Source organism: Neophocaena asiaeorientalis, unplaced genomic scaffold (assembly GCF_003031525.2).
Source record: "Neophocaena asiaeorientalis asiaeorientalis breed wild unplaced genomic scaffold, Neophocaena_asiaeorientalis_V1.1 scaffold142, whole genome shotgun sequence".
NCBI lineage: Eukaryota > Metazoa > Chordata > Mammalia > Artiodactyla > Phocoenidae > Neophocaena > Neophocaena asiaeorientalis.
In genome coordinates, this window is record NW_020174563.1 from 2558424 (window position 1) to 2583827 (window position 25404).

The 25404-nt window shown below is 43.6% G+C and overlaps 1 protein-coding gene across 6 annotated transcripts in view; it reads left to right on the forward strand.

The window, feature by feature from the left end:
- Positions 1 to 25404, forward strand: part of SLC35D4 (solute carrier family 35 member D4) — a 107887-nt gene that overhangs the window by 49256 nt on the left and 33227 nt on the right. For 3 of the 6 annotated variants that reach the window (XR_003004928.1, XM_024757929.1, XM_024757930.1), the window contains exons 9-14: positions 445 to 490; positions 1605 to 1640; positions 2565 to 2699; positions 4966 to 5000; positions 11400 to 11469; positions 15216 to 15309. Coding sequence is in view for 4 of the 6 variants with exons in the window: in XM_024757929.1 (XP_024613697.1) it covers positions 445 to 490; positions 1605 to 1640; positions 2565 to 2699; positions 4966 to 5000; positions 11400 to 11469; positions 15216 to 15309 (416 nt within the window). In the remaining 2 variants the exon portion in view is untranslated. Of the gene's footprint in view, positions 1 to 444; positions 491 to 1604; positions 1641 to 2564; positions 2700 to 4965; positions 5001 to 11399; positions 11602 to 15215; positions 15310 to 25404 lie in introns of those variants that run through there. The other 3 variants (XM_024757932.1, XM_024757931.1, XR_003004929.1) reach the window with 2 other exon arrangements.

Below are 25404 nucleotides of genomic sequence, written 5' to 3' on the forward strand. Positions count from 1 at the left end.
AAAAAAAAAAAAAAAAAAAAAAAAAAATTAAGTGGGTGAAATAAAAGGACCATCTACTTTATTTCAAACCAGTGTTTCCTATCTGTAGTCTTAGAGGGAAAAACAGTGCCCTGACTTTGTGACACATGGGTCAGAAGTCCAGCGGTGTTTCTCATCACCATCAAAGGAAATCCAGGCTTAACAATCCTGTTAATTGTGTCCTTCTGGGGACCGCGAGCCTTTCCAGCCCAGCAGTCTGTCTATGAACTGCATCATCTGGGGGATTATCGAATGTGCATCCTTGAAATTCTCCAAAGTGCTCTTGGTCGCCCCCTATTGGCTGCGGGTGACCCTTGCAGGGAAGAGGGCCCCTTCTCCCTGCGCGTTTCATGCTTCCCAGGAAGCACCAGACGGCCCCCTCCACAGAATGCCGCGTGCCAGTGACTTGTGTTGCTTCCTTTCCAGGGGCTTATAAGATACTACAGAAATCCCAGAAACCCAACGCGTTAAGGTAAACTTTTAAAATTTGGTGAGTCGTCCTTTGGTTAAAGGAAAGGGGTGAGACCCATGGGGTCGTGAGCTTCTTCCATCAGCCAGAGACTCCATGAGTCCAGGATGGGGGGAGGGCAGCAGGCCGGGTCCATCAGTACCTGAACCATTGCCAGCGATGTGCAAAGAGCCTGGAAGTCTCTCTCCTCTTCCTTCAGGGTGGCCCTTTAGATGACATTTTGACAAAAATTGCGTGACCGGCTGCCTTGGGCCCCAGTTCACTTCCTCCAGCTCAGAGGCACAAGTCTTTTTTCTTGTTTCTCCAACCCCTTCCTAACTTTAGACCCAGAAGCCTCCCCCGTCGCCAACTCTGTTCTGGGGTAAAATGAGGCCTTTGTTGAGGGCAGTCAGTGGAACAGAGTTGCTGAATGTAAATGAAAAAGATGAGAATTCAGGCCTTGGTTGGGCTGGAGCCGCCAGGTCAGAGCCCTCCACTGGCCAGCTGGCCACTGGGTTTCGGGGCCGTCTGAGGCCCACAAAGAAAGGTCTGAAGGGACTGACTCCTGGGAGAAGGTTATACATGCTGAGGGTATGTGGTGGGTCCTTAGAGCACCATTTTTTCTTTGAATAAAGTGTTTTTTCAGCAAGAAGCCAGTAGAGTTGTTAGATAAAATACAGGATACCCAGGTAAATTTGAATTTCAGAGAAGCAGCAAATAATTTTTTTAGTTTAAGTATGTTTCATGCAATATTTGGATCATACTTAGACTAAAACATTATTCTTTATGTGAATTTCAGATTTACTTGGGTGTCCTGTATTTTTATTTGTCAAGTATGGTAGCCCTAGAAGCCAGTCCAGTGACCTGAGAGAGCTGACACTCCTTTTAAAATGGCAAATGTACACATAATCGGCCACAAGTGAAAATGCATGTGATAGTACTAAATTGAAAACGTTTTTAAAAAATGAGCCAGGAAATGGTTTTGAATATAAAGTACTTTTCTTAGTGTTTATTAATGATTTATAAATCTAGGAACTTATACATAGATCTAATTTATTAATGGAAGAAAATGACTATTTTGTGTATGTTAAACACATATTATTTTACCTTTTATGTTTTTTTTTTTCTCATTTCTTAGTGACATTGACCAGCAGTACTTAAACTATCTATTCAGGTAAAATATAATTTAAATTTTCAAAGAATAACTCATATTCTTCTAGAGCTAATGGATTTTTATTTTCCAATAATGTATATATTTTCTATTAATTTTTTTATTGGAGTATAGTTTATTTACAACGTTGTGTTAGTTTCTGCTGTACAGCAAAGTGAGTCAGTTATATCCAGTAATATTTTGATAAGGGAGATCTGAGCCAGTGTGCCTGCCTGCCAGCAAGGCAAGCTAAATAATTGGTGAGATGATCAGAACTGCAGAAACTAAATAGTGGTCCTGCCGTTAGGCCAGGCAAGAAGGGCTTCCATCCAGCCCCACACTTCGGAGAGCCATGCCTCTCCCCAAGGCATATGGAGTCTGTAAGGCTAAGAGCCCACACCCTTCCTTCTAGACTGGGCCTTGGAATTTCCGACCCAAGTGGATTCCAAGGCCTCCCTGGGTCTGTCTTCTTAACTCATTCCGAGACCCAATGGATGTCCAAAGAGAGGCTGTTAGTATGAGGGATGTGCATGGAGGGTGGGCTTGCAGACTGAGGTGTCCACACACACATGTTTGAGGTCCTTGGGTGCAGGATGGAGTCTGGTGTCGGGAGAGAAGAGGGTGCACTGGGAGCCGGGAGCCAGAGGCAGGATGTCCCCACACTAACACCTTCTGACAAGAAGCTCCAAGGACTCCAAGAATTCTAAATTTTAATCTGGACTTTCAGGTTGCTTTGAAGGTGTATTTGTTAAGGTAGGATGAAGTTTGAGGCTTGATTTATAATATGTAAGTGTAGTATATGGATTTCCATTTGTACCGTTGCCCCAAGCCAAGTAAAGAATAGGGGTTGGCTGCTAAGTAGAATAGCTGGGGAGTATTCTTGCATTCTGAGAGTCCCACATGGTGCACTGAGGGACCTAATTGAGAAAGTGAGGTTTTGCTGTCTAGAACTCAAGTTTGCCTAATGCAACAACATTCAGTCCAGAGGACCAAGGTCGGAGAGGTGCCTCTCAGCCTTTGGCCACATGGATTTCTGCAGGAAGTTGGCTTAAAACGTTCAAGATCTGTGTTCTCTACCTACAGGTAAAGTTCCTAAATATCTTAATATTTATGAAAATGCCTTTTTGAAGACAGGATTCAACCCAAACATAGCTGGGGCCTCTTTTGTACTCAGTGGAACAGTCATTAGTTCCACTCTGCCCAGACCCACCAGCTGCCTTTTCAAGAGATGTTTCTGAAAATGCAGAAGTCTCTTGGTGTTTGAAATGTTTCCATGACATCGGACTACTGTAGACAGTTCTTTTTCCCCACAGAGCTTATAGCCAAGGCGAGCAGCAGAGGGTTTTGGGGGTGGAAAAAAACAGCCGCTGTGACCCCCAGCTAGTTCTCCTGCCCTCCCCCCTCTCTGCCCTCCCCCGTGTGAGGGTTTCACTACCTGGGAGCCAGGTGCTCAAGGCTTCCTGCCTCAGCCCGCTGCACACCCCGCCAAAGCCACACCGCTGTTTCCACGTCTTCTTTCAGTACAAGTGATGAAGATGAGCCAGGACTGAGATTCGATTTCCCATAGGCCCTGGGTATCAGCCTCCAGAGATCTGCATTCACTCAGCTCTGTAGGGTAGCTGCGCCTGTAGGTGCCAGCCCGGAGCTCTGCCTGCTGGTTTGATCTCTCTCTGCTGGTTTGAAAACATAGGGAGAACCTGCTATGCATCTGGCCCTGCTAAATACTTGAGCTCCAAAGACAAATAAAATATGGTTCTTGCTCCCCAGGTCATCACAGTGTAGGAATTAGGTGGGTGTAACTCTGTATTTACAAAATTCAGACATGGACTAGAGAGTCAACTCTTTTATTTAATTATCTCTTATTTTTAACTCCCTAGTGTTTTCTTTTAGAGTCACCCTTTGGGGTGATTCCGATGATGGCATTTGGGATACCATGTCAGGCCCTGGGACATGTTTTGGGATGGAAAGGGGCCCCTCACATCCTGCCATAGGAGCAATAACTTCTGCTGCTGAAGTTGAAGCCAAGAGGGGATCCAGCGAGATAGAATAATGGAGAATGTACAGGGTATGTGTTTTCCGGAGAGAGACAGAATAATGGAGAATGTACAGGGTATGTGTTTTCCGGCGAGAGAGTAATGGAGTATGTACAGGGTATGTGTTTTCCGGAGAAAGAAGAGACAGCAAGCAGATGCCCATGAGAAGGACAGGGAATCTCCAGTCTTGTCTGTAGTGTGTGTATTTTTTTACAGCTAGCTACCTGTAAACCCTTGTCTCACAAACCTACAACTTCCGAATGACCAGAATGTGACTATTCTTACGGCCGTTGTCACAACCCTCCTCTCCTCCTGCCTCTTTCTGTGATGCTGTTCCTCTGAAAACCATCAGAAAAACAGAAACGATGCTGGGAGATAACCCAAGAGCAGGGCTGAGGAGCTCACATTGGTTTCCCTGGCTGTCGTGTCACCAACTGGAGATTTGTGGCAGTGGTTCCTGATCCTGGTACTTTGTAGCTTCCGGGAGCCACAACAAATAAAAACAATGGATGCCCGGACCGTACCTTAGAGATTCTAGCCAGGATGTTACACTATTTGGATGTGTATCCAGGGTTGAGAACCAGAGCAGGCCATCCAGCGCTTTAAGAAAACTTTCCTTCTTATATTTGAATTAAAAGTTTCATTCCTAACCTCCAACTAAATCAGCTGCCTGCGTGGCATGAGTTTTGATGGAAGAGGGTACGGAAGGTGGGCTTAGGACCGCACAAAGGCACTTGTAGACAGGCGCCGGGAGATGGGACAGGCTTCCAGAGATAAAGATGGGAGACAGCCAAGCACAGGTATGGCCTGCATCAGCCCATACAGCATCAACTGCAAATTGGTCCAGGTAGTTTTCAGACACAGGGTGGATGGCATGGGTCATTTTGTGGGCTAGCTTCCTGGAAATTTACCTATTCTTCTGTGTAGTGAATTTTGTGATTTAGCTCACATTCAACAGCTAACTTTTAGGCTGCAGCCTGTTTGTAATTTAGACTCTGCTTTGTTTAGCTGACAAATAATCTCTGTGGATTAGGTGAATATGATAATCATTAGTGGCAGGGCTGACCCTCCAAGAGGGGCGCGGACCCTCAGAGTCCATCCCAGGGGAGATCCAGCCCTCTTGCCAGAACCTGAGGCATTTCAGGAGATTCTCACTCTCTCCCTGACAAGCTGGGTTTAGGCAGAAAGAGACCATTCAGTGCAGATAGTTTGCTTTTAGGCAAATCTCACTATTTCCAAGTAGAATGGGTGAAAATGGATGTTGTTTTCTCAGTGCTGGGGAAGCTTTCTTCACGAGTCTGCTGTTTCTTTTTCAGCGTGGTGCTCCTGGCATTTGCATCTCACCCCACAGGTAAACACGATTTTGTTTGTTTGTTTGTATATCTTGCATTGCCCATTCAACCCAGTGCTCTGACTCCGGTTATATCTCTGAGGGAAATTTTGTAAGAGAATGTAGCTGCCTTCTAGGGTGTCAAACTTAAGGGTTAGGAATGGCCCACATACTTGAAACTGTTCTTAGTATACCGTTATGGATTTATTGCTCATGAATTGAACCTTTTTCCATCTTTTATTGTTGATGTTTTCATCTGGTGCAATCTCAGGTGTACAGGCGGGTTTATAATCTGCCAAATAAACTAGTGCTTGCTTTGTCCTTTTCTAAAATTCTCCCTTCAAGTACCCAGAATTGCTCTTCAATCCTAGGGCTAAAGATTTGGTGGAGAAGTTCAAATTGCACCTATTTCTCAGTGACATCCTTTTATACATTTTTATCATATATTGTCATCCAGTTTTCATAATTCCAGATGAAAGAAGTCATTTTAAAACTTACCTTCGCCCATATATACACTGATACGTATAAAATAGATAACTAATAAGAACCTGCTGTATAAAAAATAAATAAATAGAATTAAATTAAAAAAAAGAAAACTTACCTTTACCCTGTTGCTGCCTCAATTACCCTAGAGTTGTTTTCCAAATTCAGGAATTTTCCGTAATCCTCTATTTCATTGTGTTTTTTTACTTTGAAAGGTTTTGAAGTTGATGCAAAGATAAAGCAAAAATATCTGTGTGCAGCATGGCTGGAAATACACATTTTATTGGTCACACTTAAACTAATGTTTATTGACCTCTGCTATGCATGAGGCATTACCCAAGCCCTCAGGGTCTCAGTCTCTTATCCGGAAATTAAGAAAGGTGGACTGGATTATTTCTGAAGCCCCTTCTAGCTCCCTACTGTGCCCCAAACAGCAACCCCTTTCTGTTTGTGTTTTTAGCTGCTTCAGACTGTTTGAACTAATATCCTCAGGGAATTGCTGATGGTGACTCGGGTCATGTTTCTAGATTGGACATGACCTATCTGAACTGCTGTCTCATTAGCATAATTTGAATTATTTTTTTCTCCATGAGTGCTTCTACACTTGCCCATACTGAAGCACATCCACTGTTTTCTGCCCACTCCCATAGCCTGAAAACCTATCCTCTGTAAAATTACAAGTCATATGAAACCCTGGTATTGACCCTAAACACCTACCTGTACCGCTGAGTGTCCGCCTCCAAATCCTGCCTCTCAGCATTCCTTCGTGCAGCCAGAGGGTTGCCACCCAGCAGATATTTCAGAGCCTACTAAGTGTCTTCTGCCTTTCAAATAGGTTTTTAATCAAAGACCTTTGGAGCGTTATGCTTGCTGGTTCTTCTTGGTTTACATGTTCATTTTCCCCCTGAGTGATTTCTAGTGGATTTGGGTGAATGATATTCACTTAAAGAAGCCACTCTGCCTTTCACTGAGAGGTTGTGCTAGTTCATCTGTTACACTCACGCTTATCAGAACTGGAAGGAACCTTAGTGATTATCCAAGGTGCCACCACATTTTACAAATGAGGAAATTGAAACCCAGAGGAGTTAAGTGATGTGACCAAGATGAGGAAGTGAGTAGCAGAGGGAGACTGGAGTTTAGCTAAAGCTTCCCTGCAAGGGGATGCCCCACAGCCGTAGTGGTCAGGAGTCCTGTGGGCCTCAGTAGCCATCGTAGCAGGGCTCAGGCAAAGGCCCCAGGGAAGGTAGGTGTGCGGCTACCTGTGAACTGGCGGCGGCCTTCCAGAAGAAGCCGGAGATGTTCATCTATACCAACACCAAGTTGGGTATCTAATCCGTGAACGTTGCAGGGAAGCACTGTGGAACCGCACCTACTTTTACGTGAATGAAGTAACAAATACAGTTGTGGTCTTTATAAACAGTGCAGTGTGTTTATACTGAAGTTGTGTAATGCATAACCATGTCCAGCTCTAAGCAGTGGCCCATTGTTTCAAAAAGCACACAGGTTTGCTCAAGCAGGTAATTAAGGCAGATGGATACGAAGGTAGGGATTTGGTGTGTGAGATTATGGAAGCTGAGAATCTAGAAGACCCCTTGGGGATCCATTTTTCCCAGCTTTATAAAGCCAGGTCAGTTGCCCTAAACCCTTTGATGGGTCCTGGTGATGTCTGGTGATGTTTTCTCATAGGGGCATAAGGTTGATTACAAAACTTAAGCAAATAAAACCGCTGAGGAGAATCTCTTTCCTCCGGAAGTATTCGAGGACTGCTCTGATTGGCAGCTTCAATTCCTGCCAATTCGTTAGCTTCCTCATTGGACCCGTGGGTGGTCCAGCCCATTTTTAAGGTGGAACAGCACTTCGTTCTTTCCCACTTGCTCATTATACTTTCCATCTGGAGTGTCCACTTCAAGGCCTGGGTGTGGGTCAGGGAGAGCAGCTTCCTGATTCTCCCACATCTGCACCAATTAAGACACAGTAAGAGCCAGGACCCGCGGGTGCAGCCTTTTTTTTTTTTTTTTTAAGGCTCTGTTAATTTCTGATGTTTTAAAACAGGGCTTTATTCTTTTTGGTTTCTTCTTACCTCTTCTTTTTTGACTTGTATCTTCATTATTTAGTAGTAGTCTCAAAACATTTTAAAATTGAGATATGATTTACACATAGGAAATGCACCTATCTTAAATGTGCAGCTTGATCAATTGTGACAAATGTATATGCCCATGTAACTCACACCTCTATCAAGATATAGAAAACTTCTGTCACTGCAGAAAGTTTCCTCACGTCCCTTCTCAGTCACTCCCTCTCACCGACCACCAGAAGCCTCTGTTGATCTGATTTCTGTTACCATGCATAAGTTCTGTCTATTCTAGAGCCTCATATAAATGGAAACACACAGGAAGTATTCTTTTGTGTCTAGCTCTTTCATTCAGCATAGCATTTAGAGATTCATCCAGGTTGTTGGGTGTCTCACTAGTCTCTTCTCTTTTATTGCTGACTAGTGTGCCAGTGTGCGAACCCTTTGTTTATCCATTCACCTGTTGATGCTCACCTGGGATGTTTCCAGTTTTGGGCTGTTATGAATAAAGCTGCCATCAAGATTCTCATACAGTGCTTTTGGTGGACTTATGTTTTAATGTCTCTTGGATAAATATCTAGGAGTAGAGTTTCTGGGTCTTACAGTAGATATATGTTTAACTTTTAAAGAAAGTGCCAGTTTTCTAAAGCATCTGTACCATTTTACCCTCCCACCCAACAATGTGTTAGAGTTCCGGTTTCTCCATGTCTTCACCAACATTTGGTGTTGTCTGTCTTACGTTAGCTATACTACTAGGTGGGTGATGGTCTCTCAGTAGTGCTTTTGACTGAGCCGCCCTTCTCACTCACTCCCGAGTGACTAGAAAGATGGGCTTTCTTGCAATGCAGATGGTGTGGCTTTGGGTCACCACCTTTGGGGTGCATTGGGATGTAGTGGTAGGTAGGGACCAGGTAGATAGTTCTCCATGTCCTAGGTGCAGACCCTGACACTTTTCCTGTTTCAGGCACTGGGTTTGCTTCTTGATGGGTGGGATCTACTTCTCCTTCTAATCTTTCAAAGTCACAGTTCATGCAGAAGCTCCAAGAATCTTAGAAACTTGCACCCCCAGGACTGCTTTAAGTAAAAGTAGAGAAAACAAATTCTTCCTCTGCTTGAAAGTTTGCATTTCATCTTTGTATGGGTCCCTCTGCTGTGGCATTTTCAAGAGAGAAAATTTCAAGGAACCAGAAGGGCAGGAAGACTTTCGGGAATCTGACCAGAAATGACCTTGTTATGTGGTGTGTCTACTGCTCATATAGAGATAAAGCAAGCAGTACGAGCTACATCCTGGAGCCGACCTTCCACTTTTCCACTCATTCTGAGGACTAAAATGTGGTGAGAGGAAATTTTCTTGATGTCCAAGTATCCATTATTCTTGATGTGGTAAAATTGTGCCACACTTTTCACCGTGGTGATTTCATGCTCCGTTATCTTCAGAGAGATGGGACTCACTCCCTCGCTCAGAGAGTCAGCAGAATTTTAACTGTGGAGCACAGGCATGAAGGCTTAACTCCGACTTCTGTGCATAAGCTGCGTGTTGATGCCACAAAGCATGTGTACAGAGCTTGACCCACTTAATTTGTGCCTGAAGTGTGCGTTCTGCACTAGGTGGTGCAGAAGTTGTCTTTTGAGCACCTTTACACAGTTTTTAGTTCCTGGGTCTAGTTCTCATGTGGTTGGGGCCAGCTAGCCACGTACTGCAACATTTTCGGGGCTATTTTTGTAGCACAGTTATTAACCTTTGCTGTTTAGAGGTTGGTGTGCGCCCTCTCTGTTGAAGTAGAAGATGAGGCCGGCTGAAGGCATCAAGGGGGACGTACTGGGGGCCAATTTGAGATTGAGGACCAGCAGAGCCAAGTGGAAAGTGTTCGGAACATTCTCTCCAGGGAAAGCAAGAGGGGTTGAAGTCTTCCAGATACTCTTGGATCAGGAGTGCTTGTCATTTGTCAGAGATGGTCCTAACACAGCGGATACAAGTGTTGAGTATAGTAGAATCCTTGCTCACAAGGACTCGATGGCTCTAGAAGGAGAGACAGTCATGGAGTCAACTACGTGAGAAATGTGTGGAGGTTTTAGAGATGGCTCAAAGGGAAGAGTGAGCTATTCTCTCTCTTGCTCTCAATAATCGACAGGATCAATTTTTAGGATTTGAGGGAGGATTATTATGCAGCTGGTCAGTTCCCTAGGATGGTGATTTTTTTTCTTTATCTTCCTTCCTCCCAGTCTACCTCTGCCCACTCCACTGCCCTTCAGACCCCTCCGTAGCCTGGGCCGCACCGGGAGTCCAGGTCACCTCCCCTGAATCCTGAGGTCCTGCGTTTAATTTATTCTTCTCTGCTCAGTCCTCCTGATCACACTGACTGCGCTGCCGTTTCTCTCACGCTGAGAGGGCGGTTGGGAAACAGCCAAGAGCCAAGAGCTGCCAAAGAGACAGAGCAAATCCTCCACGAACATGCCTGCGCCCACCTTACAGGGGGCTGGGGCCGCCTGCCAGCACCGGGGTGCTCAGGGTTTCCTCAACTGTCACTTCTGTGCGAAAAGGGGCTACAGAAGCAGTGGAGCTCCTCATGCACTGGATGTCTGGGCCTGATGTCAGTTACAAAGTCCCTCCACCAGTATGGGTCCCTAGTAAATGACAGGGATGTCCAGTGGAGCCGGAGCAGAAGGAGAACAAAAACTCTTAGCCTTTTGTTGGGCTGCACGAAAACCAGATCCTAGGGGACCTCTCCTTTCAGTTAAATACACATACATATGTACAAACCATATCAAACAAAATAACAATAGTTATGGTAGAAAAAAGCAGCCGTCCGGAGAAGTGGAATTCAGACCTTTCCTTCCCAGTCGATGGTTGAATCATTTGAGATCATTTAGGTACAAGGAAGTGTAGCGATGCGTTGTGTCTTTTGTTCTGAAACTCTTGATTAGTAAGTGTAGTGATGAAGGATGTTCCACCGCCCCTCACAGGCTCCAGTCCATCCAGAACTGAGAGACAGACCGAGGCCCAGGGGTCTGGAAGGTCTGGCGCCTCCAGAATCTCAGAAATTCCAGATTTGGAAGGATTAGGCTATCTGCTGTGGAAATGCTTAATTCCTTTTCTCTGGACATTTTTGGAAGGCTTTCTGCTTTTTTAATCTCCTGACTTCTTGTTTGTGACCAAGTTCAAATTCCAGAGAGGGAAGCGGCCAATATGTGTGATTATTTCCTCTTGCACCAAGTGGAACTAAAAGAATGAACTTACTTCACTAGAAATAAATGTACCCTTTGGACCTTGAACTAAAATGAGTATGCATGGGCGCTTGGCCCTTTCTCTGTTTGTGCGGTAATTAAACACAAAGATGAGAGGAGATGTCAGAGGCATGCGTTTATGATCCTTTTTTAGATGTAAGGCAGAAAAGAATAGAAGAATCTTAAAGATTCTTTTTGTCCTACGCTCTGGGCCAGGGATGGCTGCCTGGCGAAGAGGAAAGATCTTAGGACTTGAAGTCACCGGGGTCCACATTCTGGCTCAACAGTTAAGAGAGCTGTGCAAACGTAAACAAATCACTTCTCTGAGCTGCAGTTAAAATGGGGATAACAAAGCTTCACAGAGTTGTTACAAGGATTGAAAGAGACAATGTTCGGGAAGCTTTTCACACAGGGCCCTGCACAGGGCAGGCTTTCACTAAATGGGTGTCATTTTCATCATACTATTATTATAATAAGACGATGCCAAGGACACAGAAACCCTCGAATGCAGGAGTGAACTCACTGCTGGGCAGCTCAACGCTCAGAGGGCTGATGTAATTAAGATCCTTGCCTTGTGTTTCCGGGCAGCCGGGGGCAGGGGGCTTTCGGGCTGTGTGTCTCACCCTTGCTGTTTCCCTCAGGTGATCTCCTCAGCGTCCTGGACTTTCCGTTCCTGTATTTCTACAGATTCCATGGCAGCTGCTGTGCCAGGTAATCTTAACTCGGAAAACCCCTCGCACTGTGGATTTGTATGTTTCTGGACTACCAGCTGTGTCTTCGTGAAGCCCCGGGTCACTGTCTGTTATCTGAATGAGCGTCGGAAGAAAGTGGTGTCTGGTGCAGGTGAGGAAGTTGCCCCGTCGGCCATCAGAGGGTTGTTATGAATGTTCTCAGGTGCTCAGGGCTGGCCTGGGACCTGCGAGGACCCCTGTCCTGAAGAATTTTCTCGGCCAGGGCAGTGGTTTTCAGACTTGCAGAAGAGAGAGAATTCTCCCCCTTTTTTTTTTCCCCCACAAGCAATTCTTAAACAGAACTTCAGCATATAAAAATGATGACACTGACTCAGTTCAAGGGAAGATTTGGGTACAGAATCACACCCTGTCGACATCTACCTTGATTTCTCTCTTGTTCCTAAAGGGCAGCCTCCAAAAAATTTTGACTGAACCCTAAGACTCTGAGAGACAGATTTTGAAACCAATGACTAGGAATTGTCTAGACCACAAGGTGATCGTTAATATTTGGCCTTGGGAAGTATCAGAGATGTGGACCAAATAGATGGATACATTTAGATACAAAGAGGTTCATCCCCATCCTACCCCCACCCCTTTCCTGCCATGACCCCCACTTCACTTGACTGTATTGTGCTGAGGAATGGAAAGGCTTCTGTGGACAGTCTCAAAGCATGGATTCTGATGTGGTCGAAAGGCCACACTTGGGTTGAATTTCAGCCTTGCCGTTTGCTAATTTGTGTCTTTGGGCAAGTTATCCTACTTCTCCCAAACCTTAGTTTAGTTTTCTCATCTGTAAAATGGAAAGATAATACTAATACAGGGTGATTGTGTGTATTAAATAAGGTACACGAAGCTCAAAGCATCTTGCCCAGCTCAGCAAATGATGGGCATTATTATTATCTGTAGATAAAATGTCAACAGACCAGAAGCAATTGCTACATAAAAGCCAGACCACCTATTTCCACCCAAAAGAGAGTGTATCTTGTGAAGCAGTGGTTCTTCACAGAGAGTTAAAGAGCTGATATGCAGCTAGGTGCTGTTTCTGATGGGGGTGTGTTAGGGCAGAAAAAATCAGTATCCTGGAGTTTGCTCCTGCATTGGAGCCTCAGAATGATTTATTTATTTTTCTTATCATTCTCAGAAAAGTTTCAGGAAAACACTGACAGAATTTGTCTTCTCAGTTCCTATCCATTTGGTCAGGCCTTGTCACTTGCCCATTAGCTAGGATTGTGTGGCAGGAGTGTCAGTGCCACCCTGGTGCCTGCGGACTTGCTTCCCTTTGGGCCTGCTTCTTTGGCCGCGTGGGTGGCCAGGGTGCCAAGGGGGCCGCCAGGTTTGGTTATTTGGAGAAGAGCATCACGGTTCATAGCCCGTTGGTGATGGCTTTGTGGGGTGACCTATTTTTTTTTTTTTTTCCTTGGCCACGCTGCGCGGCTCGCAGGATCTTAGTTCCCCGACCAGAGATCGAACTTGTGCCTCCTGCAGTGGAAGTGCAGAGTCTTAACCGCTGGACCGGCAGGGAAGTCCCTGTAGGGTGACCTTCTGCCTCCATTTCTGCCCCTTTTAATCTGCAAGTTTTTCTAATCCAACATGAAAACTCAGGTGTTTTTTTTTTTAATTTGAAAGATTTGGAAATCTTTATCTGAATTGGTTTAACTCTCTATTACATTCTACCTCTGGCTTACCCTCTTTTAAGAACGTGGCGCTTTTCCCCACGTCATCTCGTGACTCCCCCATAACCGTATCTCAGACTAAGAGCTGTCACCTTCAGAGGTCCTGGGGGAGCTCAGGAGGGGTCGTGGAGGCCTGAGGGGTCAGTGGTAGCCGTGGCCTGGAGACCCGATGAATAGGGAGCCCCAGGCTCCTTCACTCCTGGGGTCTGCCCAGTGCTCTTAAGACCGCCTCCACAGCAAGGGGTAGACAAGCTGGAAGTGGGAGACACAGATGAGGGAGTTGAGGGAGGGACCCATGAGTCATTTAGAAGTGATTCACCGACATGCAAGTCAGGTGATGGGAAAGAGTCATGGACGCTTTCAGGAGCGTGTTGGTCACAAGCCAGGGGTCGCTCAGTCCTAGCAGAGTCTGTGCTGAGGGCAAGGGTCAGCGTGGAACTGTGCCCTCCTCTGGCCAGGGATGGAGAGGACAGGAGAAGCGCAAAGGGGACCGAGGTATGGGGGATGGGACAGGCACCTTTTGGGGATGCAGGGGGTGGACACCACCAAGAGGAGCCCTGGAGGGCCGGCTGCCTCACTGTCCTCTACCAGCCTCGCGACCTTGGGCACCCGGAGCATCTCACTCCATCTCTCTGGCCGAGAGCACATTTCCACGCTGAAGTCTGCAGGACTGTGGAGAGCTTCGGAAAAGCCAGGAAACCTGGGCTCTAATTACGCCTGTGACCCAGTTTGCTTGTTAATAAAGTGAGACTTGGGGCTGGGGAACCTTTCTGTTCTGAAAATCTCTGATTTCCATAAAATAGGATGAAGAGCGCTGTGCTTATTCCTGCTTTAAGGCCACAGAACCGAACCTGGGGCAAGAAAAAAAGGGGGAAAAATGGGGATTTGGTCAAGGTTACGAGGGTCGGTGAGCACAGCCAGGAATAGAATCCCGGATCACTTGATTTCCAGCTTCCTGGTTCCCCACAGGGGCTCCTTGTGAGGGTGATTCAACGCCTTAATCAGCGCGGCCAGGGCTCCCATGACTGCAAGTGCAGACCTGTGCAAACTTTGTGGGTAGTTAGGCCAAACAGGCTGAAATATATAGAGAGGAAACCTAATCCCTGTCCCTGGTCTTGCCCCAAGAATGTGGCTGTGACCTAATCGAATCTAATGAAATGAAGGCGCACATTTCTGTGAAATTTGGCCTTAGGTGCATTTAAGTCAATTCAACCTGCTTCCAAGTACACCTGCCAAACATTTATGTAATACATGCTATGATCAGGGCACCTTATTTGGCTCTGTTGGGGAAATATGGAGAAGCCCAAGATTGGGCCCCTCCCTCTCAGGGCTCATGATCTGGGTGGGAGCCATACCCCAGCACCTATAATAGAGGTCAGATGGCAGTCTGGCATCCGACACCCTGGAGCTACAAAGGAGGAGGTATGTAGAGCTCCAAACCTCTGGATAGCCCCTGAGTTGCTGTCCAGCCTCAGGCTCCCTTGGGAGGTGAGGGCTCTTTCAGACATCATTCCCAAAGTATAGCGTCTGTGTAGGTCACCCTGCTTTGGGGGACTTCTGTTATGCAGCCCTCCCCTTTAGGTTCTTACCTTGAACCAAGGGGCCAGTCCAGACCCTCTGACTTCATACGGTGAGTGTTTCTTTGGAAGTCTTTTCCTAACAGTTTGTTCTGCTTGAAAAAAAAGTTGAAGCTCTACCTTGGCAAGCACCAAGCTCCAGAAGTAGTACAGAAGGAAGCAGGAGATACTGTCCTCCAGATTTTTTTTTTTCTTTCATGATTTAGCCAGAGATCTCCCAAATTTCTATACCCACTCCCTGCCTCCAGGGAAATGATCTCTTCATAGCTCCTTAGCATAGTAGAGCTTCATGGGTTTTTTAATTTTGGGTATTTTTATCCAGAGATCACTAGAAAACAGAGATGAGATAGGGGTTGTGTAATAACTAAATATAGACTAATTTTTGTAAAGGTAAATACAAAATGTAACAGGAAATAGTTAGCTACTGGCTATAGGAAGGCAAGTCTCACTAACAAAAGTATATTTTCTCCTTCCAGTGGATTTTTAGGATTCTTTCTCATGGTCAGCACAGTGAAGCTAAAAAGCCTTATGACCCCAGGACAGTGTGCAGCCTGGATTTTCTTTGCTAAGGTAAGAGACAGGGGAGGGGTGGGAAGAATCCATCTCAGGAGCCCTGTGTCCAGTGTTCTCAGAGTCAGGTTGGTCTTCACGGAGTCATCTCTAGTCCCTGGCCCTGAGCCTGATCCTTCGCTTGTTCAGGTAACAATTTCTGAGGGTTTCTGCCTATTTTATCAGCATGACATACTGATCTCTATCACATTCCTGGAAGGTGACCCGAGTATGCCCCTTAATTTCCCAGAGCCTTAATTTTCCCATCTGAAAAAGAGAGGTTTTGCCAAAACAAACAAAACACCTCTAAGCCTTCTCTTGCTCGAAGAGGCTGGACCCCCGGATGCATGGGGCAGTTCTTATCTTCCTTCCTGGGAGCTGTGAGGGTGTCCAGAGCTCCAGTGACTTGCCCAGAAGGTCTCAGCCCGTCAGAGGCAATTGAAAAAGGAAAACAGACAGATGGCCTGATAGGGGGACTCTGATGGACCATTCAAAAAAGGGACTAATAAAAATGCCCAGCATGTATTGACCATGGTTGAAGCATAAGATAGAGAGGTGGGAAAATAAGAAGGAGCAGAAAAATGAGCTCTGGGATGCAGGATCTTAATGCTTTGGGGCTAGCTCTTTCTAGTGGAGCATTTCATTTCCTTAAAGTCTGTGAAGGAGTCAAGTTACAGTGCCCTAGGTGCTGCTTCCACTGACTGAGATTTCTTAATTAATTTAATCTAATACAGTAATCATTTAAACTTGTGCCTTTAGCCATCTTTATGTTTGTTGGCTGAATTTTTTCCCCCAGAAAGCAAAAACAAATGTTTTTATTTGAAAGTAAGATTTCACAGCGATGTTCCCACCTGCATTGTCTACTTTCTAATAGCATTAATAATTCACATTCCAGAAAAATGTAAAGATTGGCTGTGATACGGACTTAGAGCATGACAGAATGACGAGGTTGATAAATCCTCTCCCCCAGAAGCAGCTAGAAAGCTGGAAAAAGACTGTCAAAGATATCCATTTCAGCTCTCTAAATATTGACCAAAAGCATACAACAAACTGAGAGGCATTTGTTCATGAAAACGCCTAAACTTCGGGCAGGAACAGCATGAGTTAGTGGTGCTCTTGCTTTAGGTTGCTCTCATTCCCTTCTCCCCATCTCTATAAGTATTCTCTTTCAACCAGAGCAGGGCAGGCTGTGTAAACCAACAGGCTTGCTGCTGCTTCCAGAAGGGGCTCACTCTCTTTGGAGTATTGTCAGGTAAAGGGGCCGTCTAGGTGGTAAATGAACAGGAAGTTCCACTAGCTTGAGTTTACCTCTTTGGGGCAAGCAATGGACCAGTAGTCTAGCTGGGGACTTATCAGGTAGTTCTGGGAGGTGAGACGGCCATCAGGGGCTTGCTAGCGCTCCATAAATGCCAGATTCACCTTAGTCTGTGTGCATAAGCAGCAGAGATGGAGGATGCCCAAGACACGTACACATCCCTGGTCAACAGAGCCTGTGTGCACACACAGAGGAGACGTGAGAGACCAGCAGCAAGAAAAGCCGGGGCAGACATGAAAACAGCCTGAAGTTTGAATGTGCTTCCCAGCCCACATACAGAGTCAGAAGCAGAGAGAAAGCTTTCTGGCTTAAGGTGTTTAAGCAAAAGCTCTTGACTCGTCTTTGCCAGAACACTGAGCTATGCAGACTGGGGATGATCCCTAGGAAGACAGGCTTAAAAATAAAAGCAAGAAAAAAAATTGAGTGAAGACCGCAGCAATGGTACCTTATATGGGAGACAGGTTTCACAGACTGAGTCCAGTCAAATTACTAAACAAGCAAAACAACAATGCCAACGAAAATGCTCTGGGAAAAAGTCAGAATCCAGAGTTGCTATACTATCTAAAATGTCCAGTAGTCAGTGAAAATTAGGGCATTCAGAGAAACAAGAAAGCATAACCCATGCACAGGAAAAAGGCAGTCAATAGGAATTGTGTCTGAATGTCTATCCTCAGAGGTAGGACTTAGCAGAAAAAGACTGCAAAGCAGCTATTTAAATATGTTCAGACAGCTAAAGGAAACCATGTTTAAAGAATTAAAGGAAAGACTCAATGAATACAGAGTCTCAAAGAGGTAGAAATGATTTTTAAAAAAAGAACCAAATGGAAATTCTGGAGTTGAAAAGTACAGTAACTGAACTGAAATGAAAAATTCTCTAGAGGTACTCAGCAACATATTTGAGGGAGCAGAAGAAAGAATAAGTGAACTGGAAGGTGGAACAAAAGAAATTATTCAATCTAAAGAACAAAGACTTTTTAAAAATTGAAGAAATATGAACAGAGGCTCAGAGACCTGTGGGACGACATCAAGAATATCAACAAATGTATAATAAGAATTCCAGAAGAAGAAGGTTAGAAGAAAAAAAAAATGACAATCAGCAGATGACTTCTCATCAAATACAACAGAGGCCAGAAGGCGGTAGAAAAGAAAAAAGGTCTCAAATCAGTAACCTAAGCTTGCACCTTAAGAAACAAGAAAAATAGGAACAAAATAAACCCAAAATGAGCAGCAGGAAGGATATGATAAAGTTCAAGGTGGAAAGTAATGAAATAGAAAACAGAAAAGCAATAGAGAAAATCAATGTTTTTTCTTTGAAAAATCAACAAAATTGACAAACCTCTAGCTAGACTGATGAAGAAAATAAGAAGATACAAATAATCAAAATTAGAAATGAAAGAAGGGACATCACCACTTATCCTATAGAAACTAAAAGTATTGTATAGTTTTATGCCAGCAAATAGATGATTTAGATGAAATGGACAAATTCCCCAAAGGCACAAAATAGGAAAATTGACTCAAGAATAAATGGAAAATCTGAATACGCTCATAACAAGTAAATAAATGTAAGTAGTAATTTAAAAATCTTTCTACAAAGAAAAGCCCAGGCCCAGTTGGCATTACTGATGAGTTCTATCACATATTTAGGGAAGAAATATTTTTTCTTTACAAATTATTTTAGAAAATAGAGGAAGAGGGAATAACTCCCAATTTATTCTGTAAGGTGAATTACCCTGATACTAAAGCCAGACAAAAAATTGTAAGAAAACTACAGACCAACATCCCTCATGAACACAGATCTTTAACAAAACATTAGCAAACCAAATTTGACAACCTACAGGAAGGACTATACACAATGATCAAATGAGATTTATCACAGGAATGCAAAGCTGGTTTAACATGTGAAAATTAATATGTTATATTAATAAAATAAAGAACAGAAATACATGATCATGTCAATAGGTACAGAAAAATCATTTGACAAAATCCAGCATCCATCCATGATAAAAACTCTCAACAAACTAGTAACAGAAGAGAACCTCCTCAGTTTAATAGAAGGCATCTACGGAAAAAAAAAAAAAAAAGGCATCTATGAAAAACCTATAGCTAACACTATACTTAATGGTGAAACTGAATACTTTCCCCCTAAGATTGGGAACAACACAACAATTTCACTCTCACCACTTCTATTCAACGTTATCCTGGAGGTTTCGGGCAGTGCAATAAAGAAAAAAAAATTGTTTGTACTCACAGATGACATTATCCTATACATAGAAAATCCTAAGGAATCTATAAAAACCCTAATTGAACTAATAAACGATTTCCCAAGGTCTCAGGGTGCAAGATCAATTGTAGTTTTATGTATTAATAATGAACACTCGTGCAAAAAAATGAAATTAAGGAAACAATTCCATTCACAATAGCATCAAAAAGAAAAAAATACTTAGGAACTTAACAAAGAGGTGTAAATTTATACACTGAAAACTACGAAACCTTTCTGAGAGAAATTAAAGAAGCTCTCAATAAATGGAGAGACTCAATATTGTTAAGATGGAAATTCTTCCTAAATTGTACAAATTCACAAACTGATCCTAAAATTTATTTGGAAATGCAATAGCCAAAACAAAAGAAAAACAAAGTTGGAGGACTTTAGCTACATAATTTGGAACTCACTATAAAGCTAGAATAATCAAGACATCTTGGTATTAGCATAAGGGTAGACATTAAGGTCTATTGATTTTCTTTTTTTTTTTTTAAGGGTGTCAATGTATTTTTTTTAAGATTTTATTTTATTTTATTTATTTATTTGGTTGCACTGGGTCTTAGTTGCGGCTCACCGCCTCCTTAGTTGTGCCATGCAAACTCTTAGTTGCGGCATGCAAACTCTTAGTTGTGACATGCATGTGGGATCTAGTTCCCTGACCAGCGACCAAACCCGGGCCCCTGCATTGGGAGCACGGAGTCTTAACAACTGCGCCACCAAGGAAGTCCCAAGGTCTATTGATTTTCGATAAAGGTGCCTAGGCAGTTCAATGGAGAAGGGGTTTTCTCTTCAGCAAATGAGGCTATAACAGTCCGTATGCTGGGGAAAAAAAGTACTTAGACCCTTGCCTTGCATTGTTAATTCAAGATGCATCATAGACCGAAATGTTAGAGCTAAAACCAGAATACTCTTAGAAGAAAACACAGGAAAAAATCTTAATGACCTTCGTTTAAGCAAAGAGTTCTTAGATATGACACCAAAAGCATGAGCCATAAAATAATTGATAAATTAGACTGCATTTAAGTTAAAATATTTTGTAATTCAAAAGACACCATTAAGAAAATGAAAAGATAAGCCACAGTCTAGGAGAAAATATTTGCAAATCATAATGGACCACTTATACATCAAAATGTGCTGACATTTGGAATACAACATAATTGTACTTAGCAATACAGCCTTTCCCCCATGTCATTGCGACTCTACTGGGTGCCAGTATATTTAGAAAGTGACTCAAAAAGATGTTCCATTGGCCCAGAGGAGAATATGGATTCTGTGAAAAACTCACAGGCAGAAAGGTTAAACAGAAGGATGTGCAGGTGGGGAACCAGGAGGAAATAAATTTAGCTAGAGGAGGAGGAGAATGTAGAGGGGAAGGGAAGAACTGAGCATAGGAGAGTCAGATTATAGGTATCCCTAAAAGCCATGCCACAGAGACTACTGTGAACCTCAGAATGAGACTGACCAAGGGTAATGTTTTAAGCAGGTTAATATAGCGGCAGTGCTTAAGACAGATTGGAAATGACTTCCAACCATTCAGAAGGGAGGTGAATCAAGGTAGTGATGGCAAGAAGAAAGGTGAAAGGTCAAACTTGACTTACAGTACACAACTTACCATATAATTGTTCTGTGATGTGATAAAAGAATTAGATAACAAAGACAAGTCATTTTAGAACAGTTGGGGGGATAGTTTGGACATAGGAATGATGGGTATGGAAGGTCACAAATGGCTTCAAGGTTTGTAGCTAGAGACATGGGAAATCCATGGCATTACAGACAGAAATGGGGGTGATTGTGAAAGAACATCTTTGGGGAGGAAAGCTGGTGATATACATTTTAGACAAATGTGTATGGTGATAAAACATCTACGTGGAGTTCTTTTTTGTTGGAAACATGGGGTCAAGTGTAGGCAAGGGCTCGGAGCTCTGCATGTCCATTTGGGCTTCGCCTGTAGAAAGATGGAGTTGAAATCAAGAAAATGTGTAAATTGATGAGCTCACTTAGAGAGTGAAAGAATTTGGGGAGAACAGAGAAGAGGCTTACAACTTAGCCTGGGCAATACTTAGATGCCAGCGACCAATAATGAGCAGGAGAGAGAAGTAACAGCCGGAAGGTAGAAGGGGGATCAGGAGAGTTCAGAGCGGGGAAGTCTAAGGGAGAATTTTAAGGAGTAAAGCAAAATGCCACCAAGAGGTCAAAGAGATCCGACTGAGAAAAGACTAGAGCAAGGACTTTGCTGACCTTTGAGGAAACAGTTTTAGGCAAAGGGCAGGGGTCGGAGTGGGGCAAAAGCTGGATCAGAAATACTCAAGAATACATAAAAAGTGGATAGAAGATTGTGATTGGTGGTGGGTAGATCTAACGAAGACAGCTTCTGTTCTAGGAAAAGAAGGACTTGGGCGTACTTGAAACTGGAAGACACCTGTATACAGAGATTTCACGATGCTAGAGAATGAGGGGAAATTGGGAGAATAAGTTTCAAAGGGAAATGGAAAGAGTGGGGGGGCGGTTAACTTCAGAGAAAATGAAAAACCTTTATCCTGAGCCTTGGCAGAAGGGCGAAGATAGGAAGGAGGCTATTCCTTGAGTCACGTGGCAGGGGAGCTCGGATTTCAGGGGTTTCAGGGAAGGAAAGACTCTTCGGCTTTGATCACTATGTACCGAACCCCTCTAGTCCTCAGCTTTTTCATCCATAAAGCAAGGGGTCTGGACTAGAAGATCTAAAGATAGTTCAAAAACGTTGTGATTCGATTGAACTCTGACGGTGCTGACTGTATCTGATACTTGGGACTGAACGCTGGCGGCATTTACATTCAGTTGTAGGATTGTATATAATGATGATCTGCTGGGAACCATGTCATTAACTGTCAGTGCCTACTTAATGAAACATGTGCCAGATTTAAAAAGTCTTTAATAGAACCGATCAGAGTAAAGTAGGAAACCACTGAGTAATATGACCTTCTTCCATCGCTATTACCAAATCCCTTCTCTCATGGAAGATTATGTATAAAGGCCATATGTGGTTAATTGGAATGTTTGTCCCTGTTCTTATTTAGAGTTTGGACAGTCACAGTTCATGCTTAGGGAATGGGGTTTCCCTTCCCATTGCTCCTTAGGCTAGAGCTGCTCATGCAGTCCAGGTGGAAGATGGGGCAGCCTTCTTTTTTTTGGTTGTATTTGAGAAATCTTTGCCAAATCTAAGGTCAGTAAGATTTTCCTTTATGATTTATTCTATATGTTTTATAGGTTTAGCTCTTTTTTAAATTAATTAATTAATTTTTGGCTGCGTGGGGTCTTCGTTGCTGTGTGTGGGCTTTTCTCTAGTTGCGGCCAGCGGGGGCTACTCTTCATTGCCATGTGTGGCCTTCTCATTGCGGTGGACTCTCTTGTTGCAGAGCACAGGCTCTAGGTGCGTGGGCTTCAGTAGTTGTGGCGTGTGGGCTTCAATAGTTGTGGCTCGTGGGCTGTAGAGCACAGGCTCAGTAGGCTCGGTAGTTGTGGCGCACAGGCTTAGTTGCTCTGCGGCACATGGGATCTTCCCGGACCAGGGCTCGAACCCGTGTTCCCTGCACTGGCAGGCGGATTCCTAACCACTGTGCCACCAGGGAAGCCCGGTGCAGCCTCCTGACATGGGGTCCTACGTGAGTCTTTGAACTTGGAGCGTGTGGTGGGTGTAGAAGTGGAGCAAGGAGGCAAGGAACAAGGGGTGAAATATTGCAAACTGAGAAAATTCTAGAACCTGACTCAACGCTTCAAGAAAAAGGCAGAATGTATAAGAAGATAGACCACAAAGTGCTATGCAAACACAGAGCATTATGTAAAGTTACTTAAATCCCGACCAAGACTTAATTTTGACCTAGCTCTGAGTCCCAGCTCGGCCACACTTTCTAGGTGTGTGCTTCATTTTCTCATCTGTAACAAGTATAATAATAATGTCTACCTTGCTAGAGGGTTGAATGATATTTAGACAGCCCTGGAATAGTGAGTGCCGGCAGCTGGCTGGCCCTCCTTGGCGCTGTCGACCACTAGTTTAATTCTTCCTCCAGATTAACCAGTGATTCCTGAGTCTGGATTTTCCATTTGTATTTGCTAGTTCTAGGTTATGAATTGAGTTGGGAACTGCCTATCTAGGCACTGCTTAGAATTCAGGGTGCAGGAGAACCAGCTCTCTCACCGCGTTTTTAATCAGGCATTCCCTAACAAAGGAAGCAATTGATGTACCATTCACAATGTTTTTAAACCTATATAAAGAGTCATTGATTCAGAACAGTTGCTGTGCCTGTGGAAATGTGTGTTTGTTGGTCTCCATGGAGACCACCTCTGGCTGTTCTGTGATCATTGGCCTTAATTATACCCAGGGTTGCCAGGGAGCCTGCAAAGCTGTCCCCATAACAACACATCCTTGTGTAGTAAAAGGACCGAAGTCCTGAACTGTGTTTCCCATTTAGGAGTTTCTCTTAAAAGAGTTGAGAAGACTATACTGGTAAGTTTTAGCCTCCATTTGATTCATCCTTATGAAGAACTCTTGAGTGGGTAGGAATTTCTCTTGAGTTTCGACCACCTCTCTCTCAGGCTGTTTGGCCAGGTCTTGGGAGCATGGCCTGACATCTTTCTTTTTCCAGTGACATCTTGACATTTCTCTTGACCTATTGCCAAGATATTGAATTAAGAAGGAGGCTTGGCTATGTGAGTTTACTAGATAAGATTCAACCTGTTTTAAATATAGGATGTACTTGTAAAAGTGTCCTCAACAGATGCTGTCAGGGTTTGATGTTCGGAATTTTCAAATGTCTCCCAAGACCATGGGTGAAATGCTTGCTGTTTCTGGTGGAATTTAAAAAAAGAAATAAAAGAAGCTTAGTGTCTTTTATATTGGAATCACAGAGATTTTATGACTTCTAAATAACATAATTTTTTTCTCCACTGAATTTTTATTAGATATATTTGTAGGGAAGTTCCAGAGCTTAACGTGAAGTCACACCTTAAATTTCTGAGGGGGTGACAAGTAAACAAATCCTCCAGGTTCTGGAATCTGACTTAGATTCAATTTCTGGTGCATGCAAACATGCATGTGTGCGCGTACACACACACACACACACACACACACACACACACACACACACACATACACTCAAGAACAGACTACAGACAAGTCCTGGAAGTATAGTTAACGATCCCCATCATGTTTCGCTTTCATTAGGTCTAGTCTATGCTGAACAGTGTTAGTTCTCCTCCGCCTTCTACTTCCTGCTCCGTTACTACTCTTCTCCTTTTTAAAATTTTTTTAATTAATTATTTATTTTTATTTATTTTCTTTTTGGTACGCGGGCCTCTCATTGTTGTGGCCTCTCCCACTGCGGAGCACAGGCTCCGGACGCGCAGGCTCAGCGGCCATGGCTCACGGGCCCAGCATCTCTGCGGCATGTGGGATCCTCCCGGACCGGGGCACGAACCCGTGTCCCCCCCATCGGCAGGCTGACTCTCAACCACTGTGCCACCAGGGAAGACCTCCTTTTTTTAAAAAAAAAAAAACAGTTTTATAGAAATTTAATTGTCATATAACATTGTGTTTGTTTAAGGTACACAACATAATGATTTGATATTTGTATATATTACAAAATGATCACCACAATATATTTAGTTAACATCTCTCAGCTCCCATAGTTACAAAAAAATATGGAATGCTTCATGAATTTGCATGTCATCCTTCTCTGTATCATTCTGGTTTTAGTGTATGTGCTGCTGAAACAAGCACAGTTACTTCTTTTTCTTTATCATCATCATCTCCATCACCATCTGTTGGGTGTGCAGAGCCTGTTGCTGTCTTTCCTCCCCTCCTGGATGGTAAAAGGCAATCACAAAAGAGAAGGCCACTCCTCTCAGTTTGCTATTTGCATTTCTTCCCATTTTCTCAGCTTCTTAAGACTCCACACTCCTTTCTGAGGAGCAGCTTCCTATTTTTTTTAATTTACTTCCTCGAGCTGTTATTCAGCACCTTGATGTGTACTAGAATGGTCCGATGAAAATAAATGATCAAACCCAATGAAGCTGTGCTGTCATGTAATTTTTATGTTGAAAGAATGAGCTTACAAAATTATGACTGTTTTCCTAATTAGATCATTTTTCTTTTTCACAGTCTAAGCGGCTAGGGCAATGAAAATAATTTTCATTGGTAAAGGAAAACCTAGAGGCAGCAGCATACTTTCCTTTACGGTCTCTAGCTGGGCAATAATAACATGTCTATGTCTTTCCATGACATCACCACTGAAGCGACAGGAACGTGAAATAGCAAGTTCAGGAGCTTCTCTGTGTTTGTTGAGCTGTATGGAAACAGTCAGCAAGAAGCTGGTTATCTGGGAATGATTCATTTATAAGCAAGGTTTTCCCAGAGGACACATGGGAGGGGAAATACAGTTTTGGATTAAAGGGAAAAAAAATTCAATTCCATTTCCTATTGTCAAAATAATTCCTAAGGAAGTGAGTGATGTTAATGGACATTTTGCTATTTTGGATAAGGTTGTTGTTTTTCTTGTTTCCGATTATG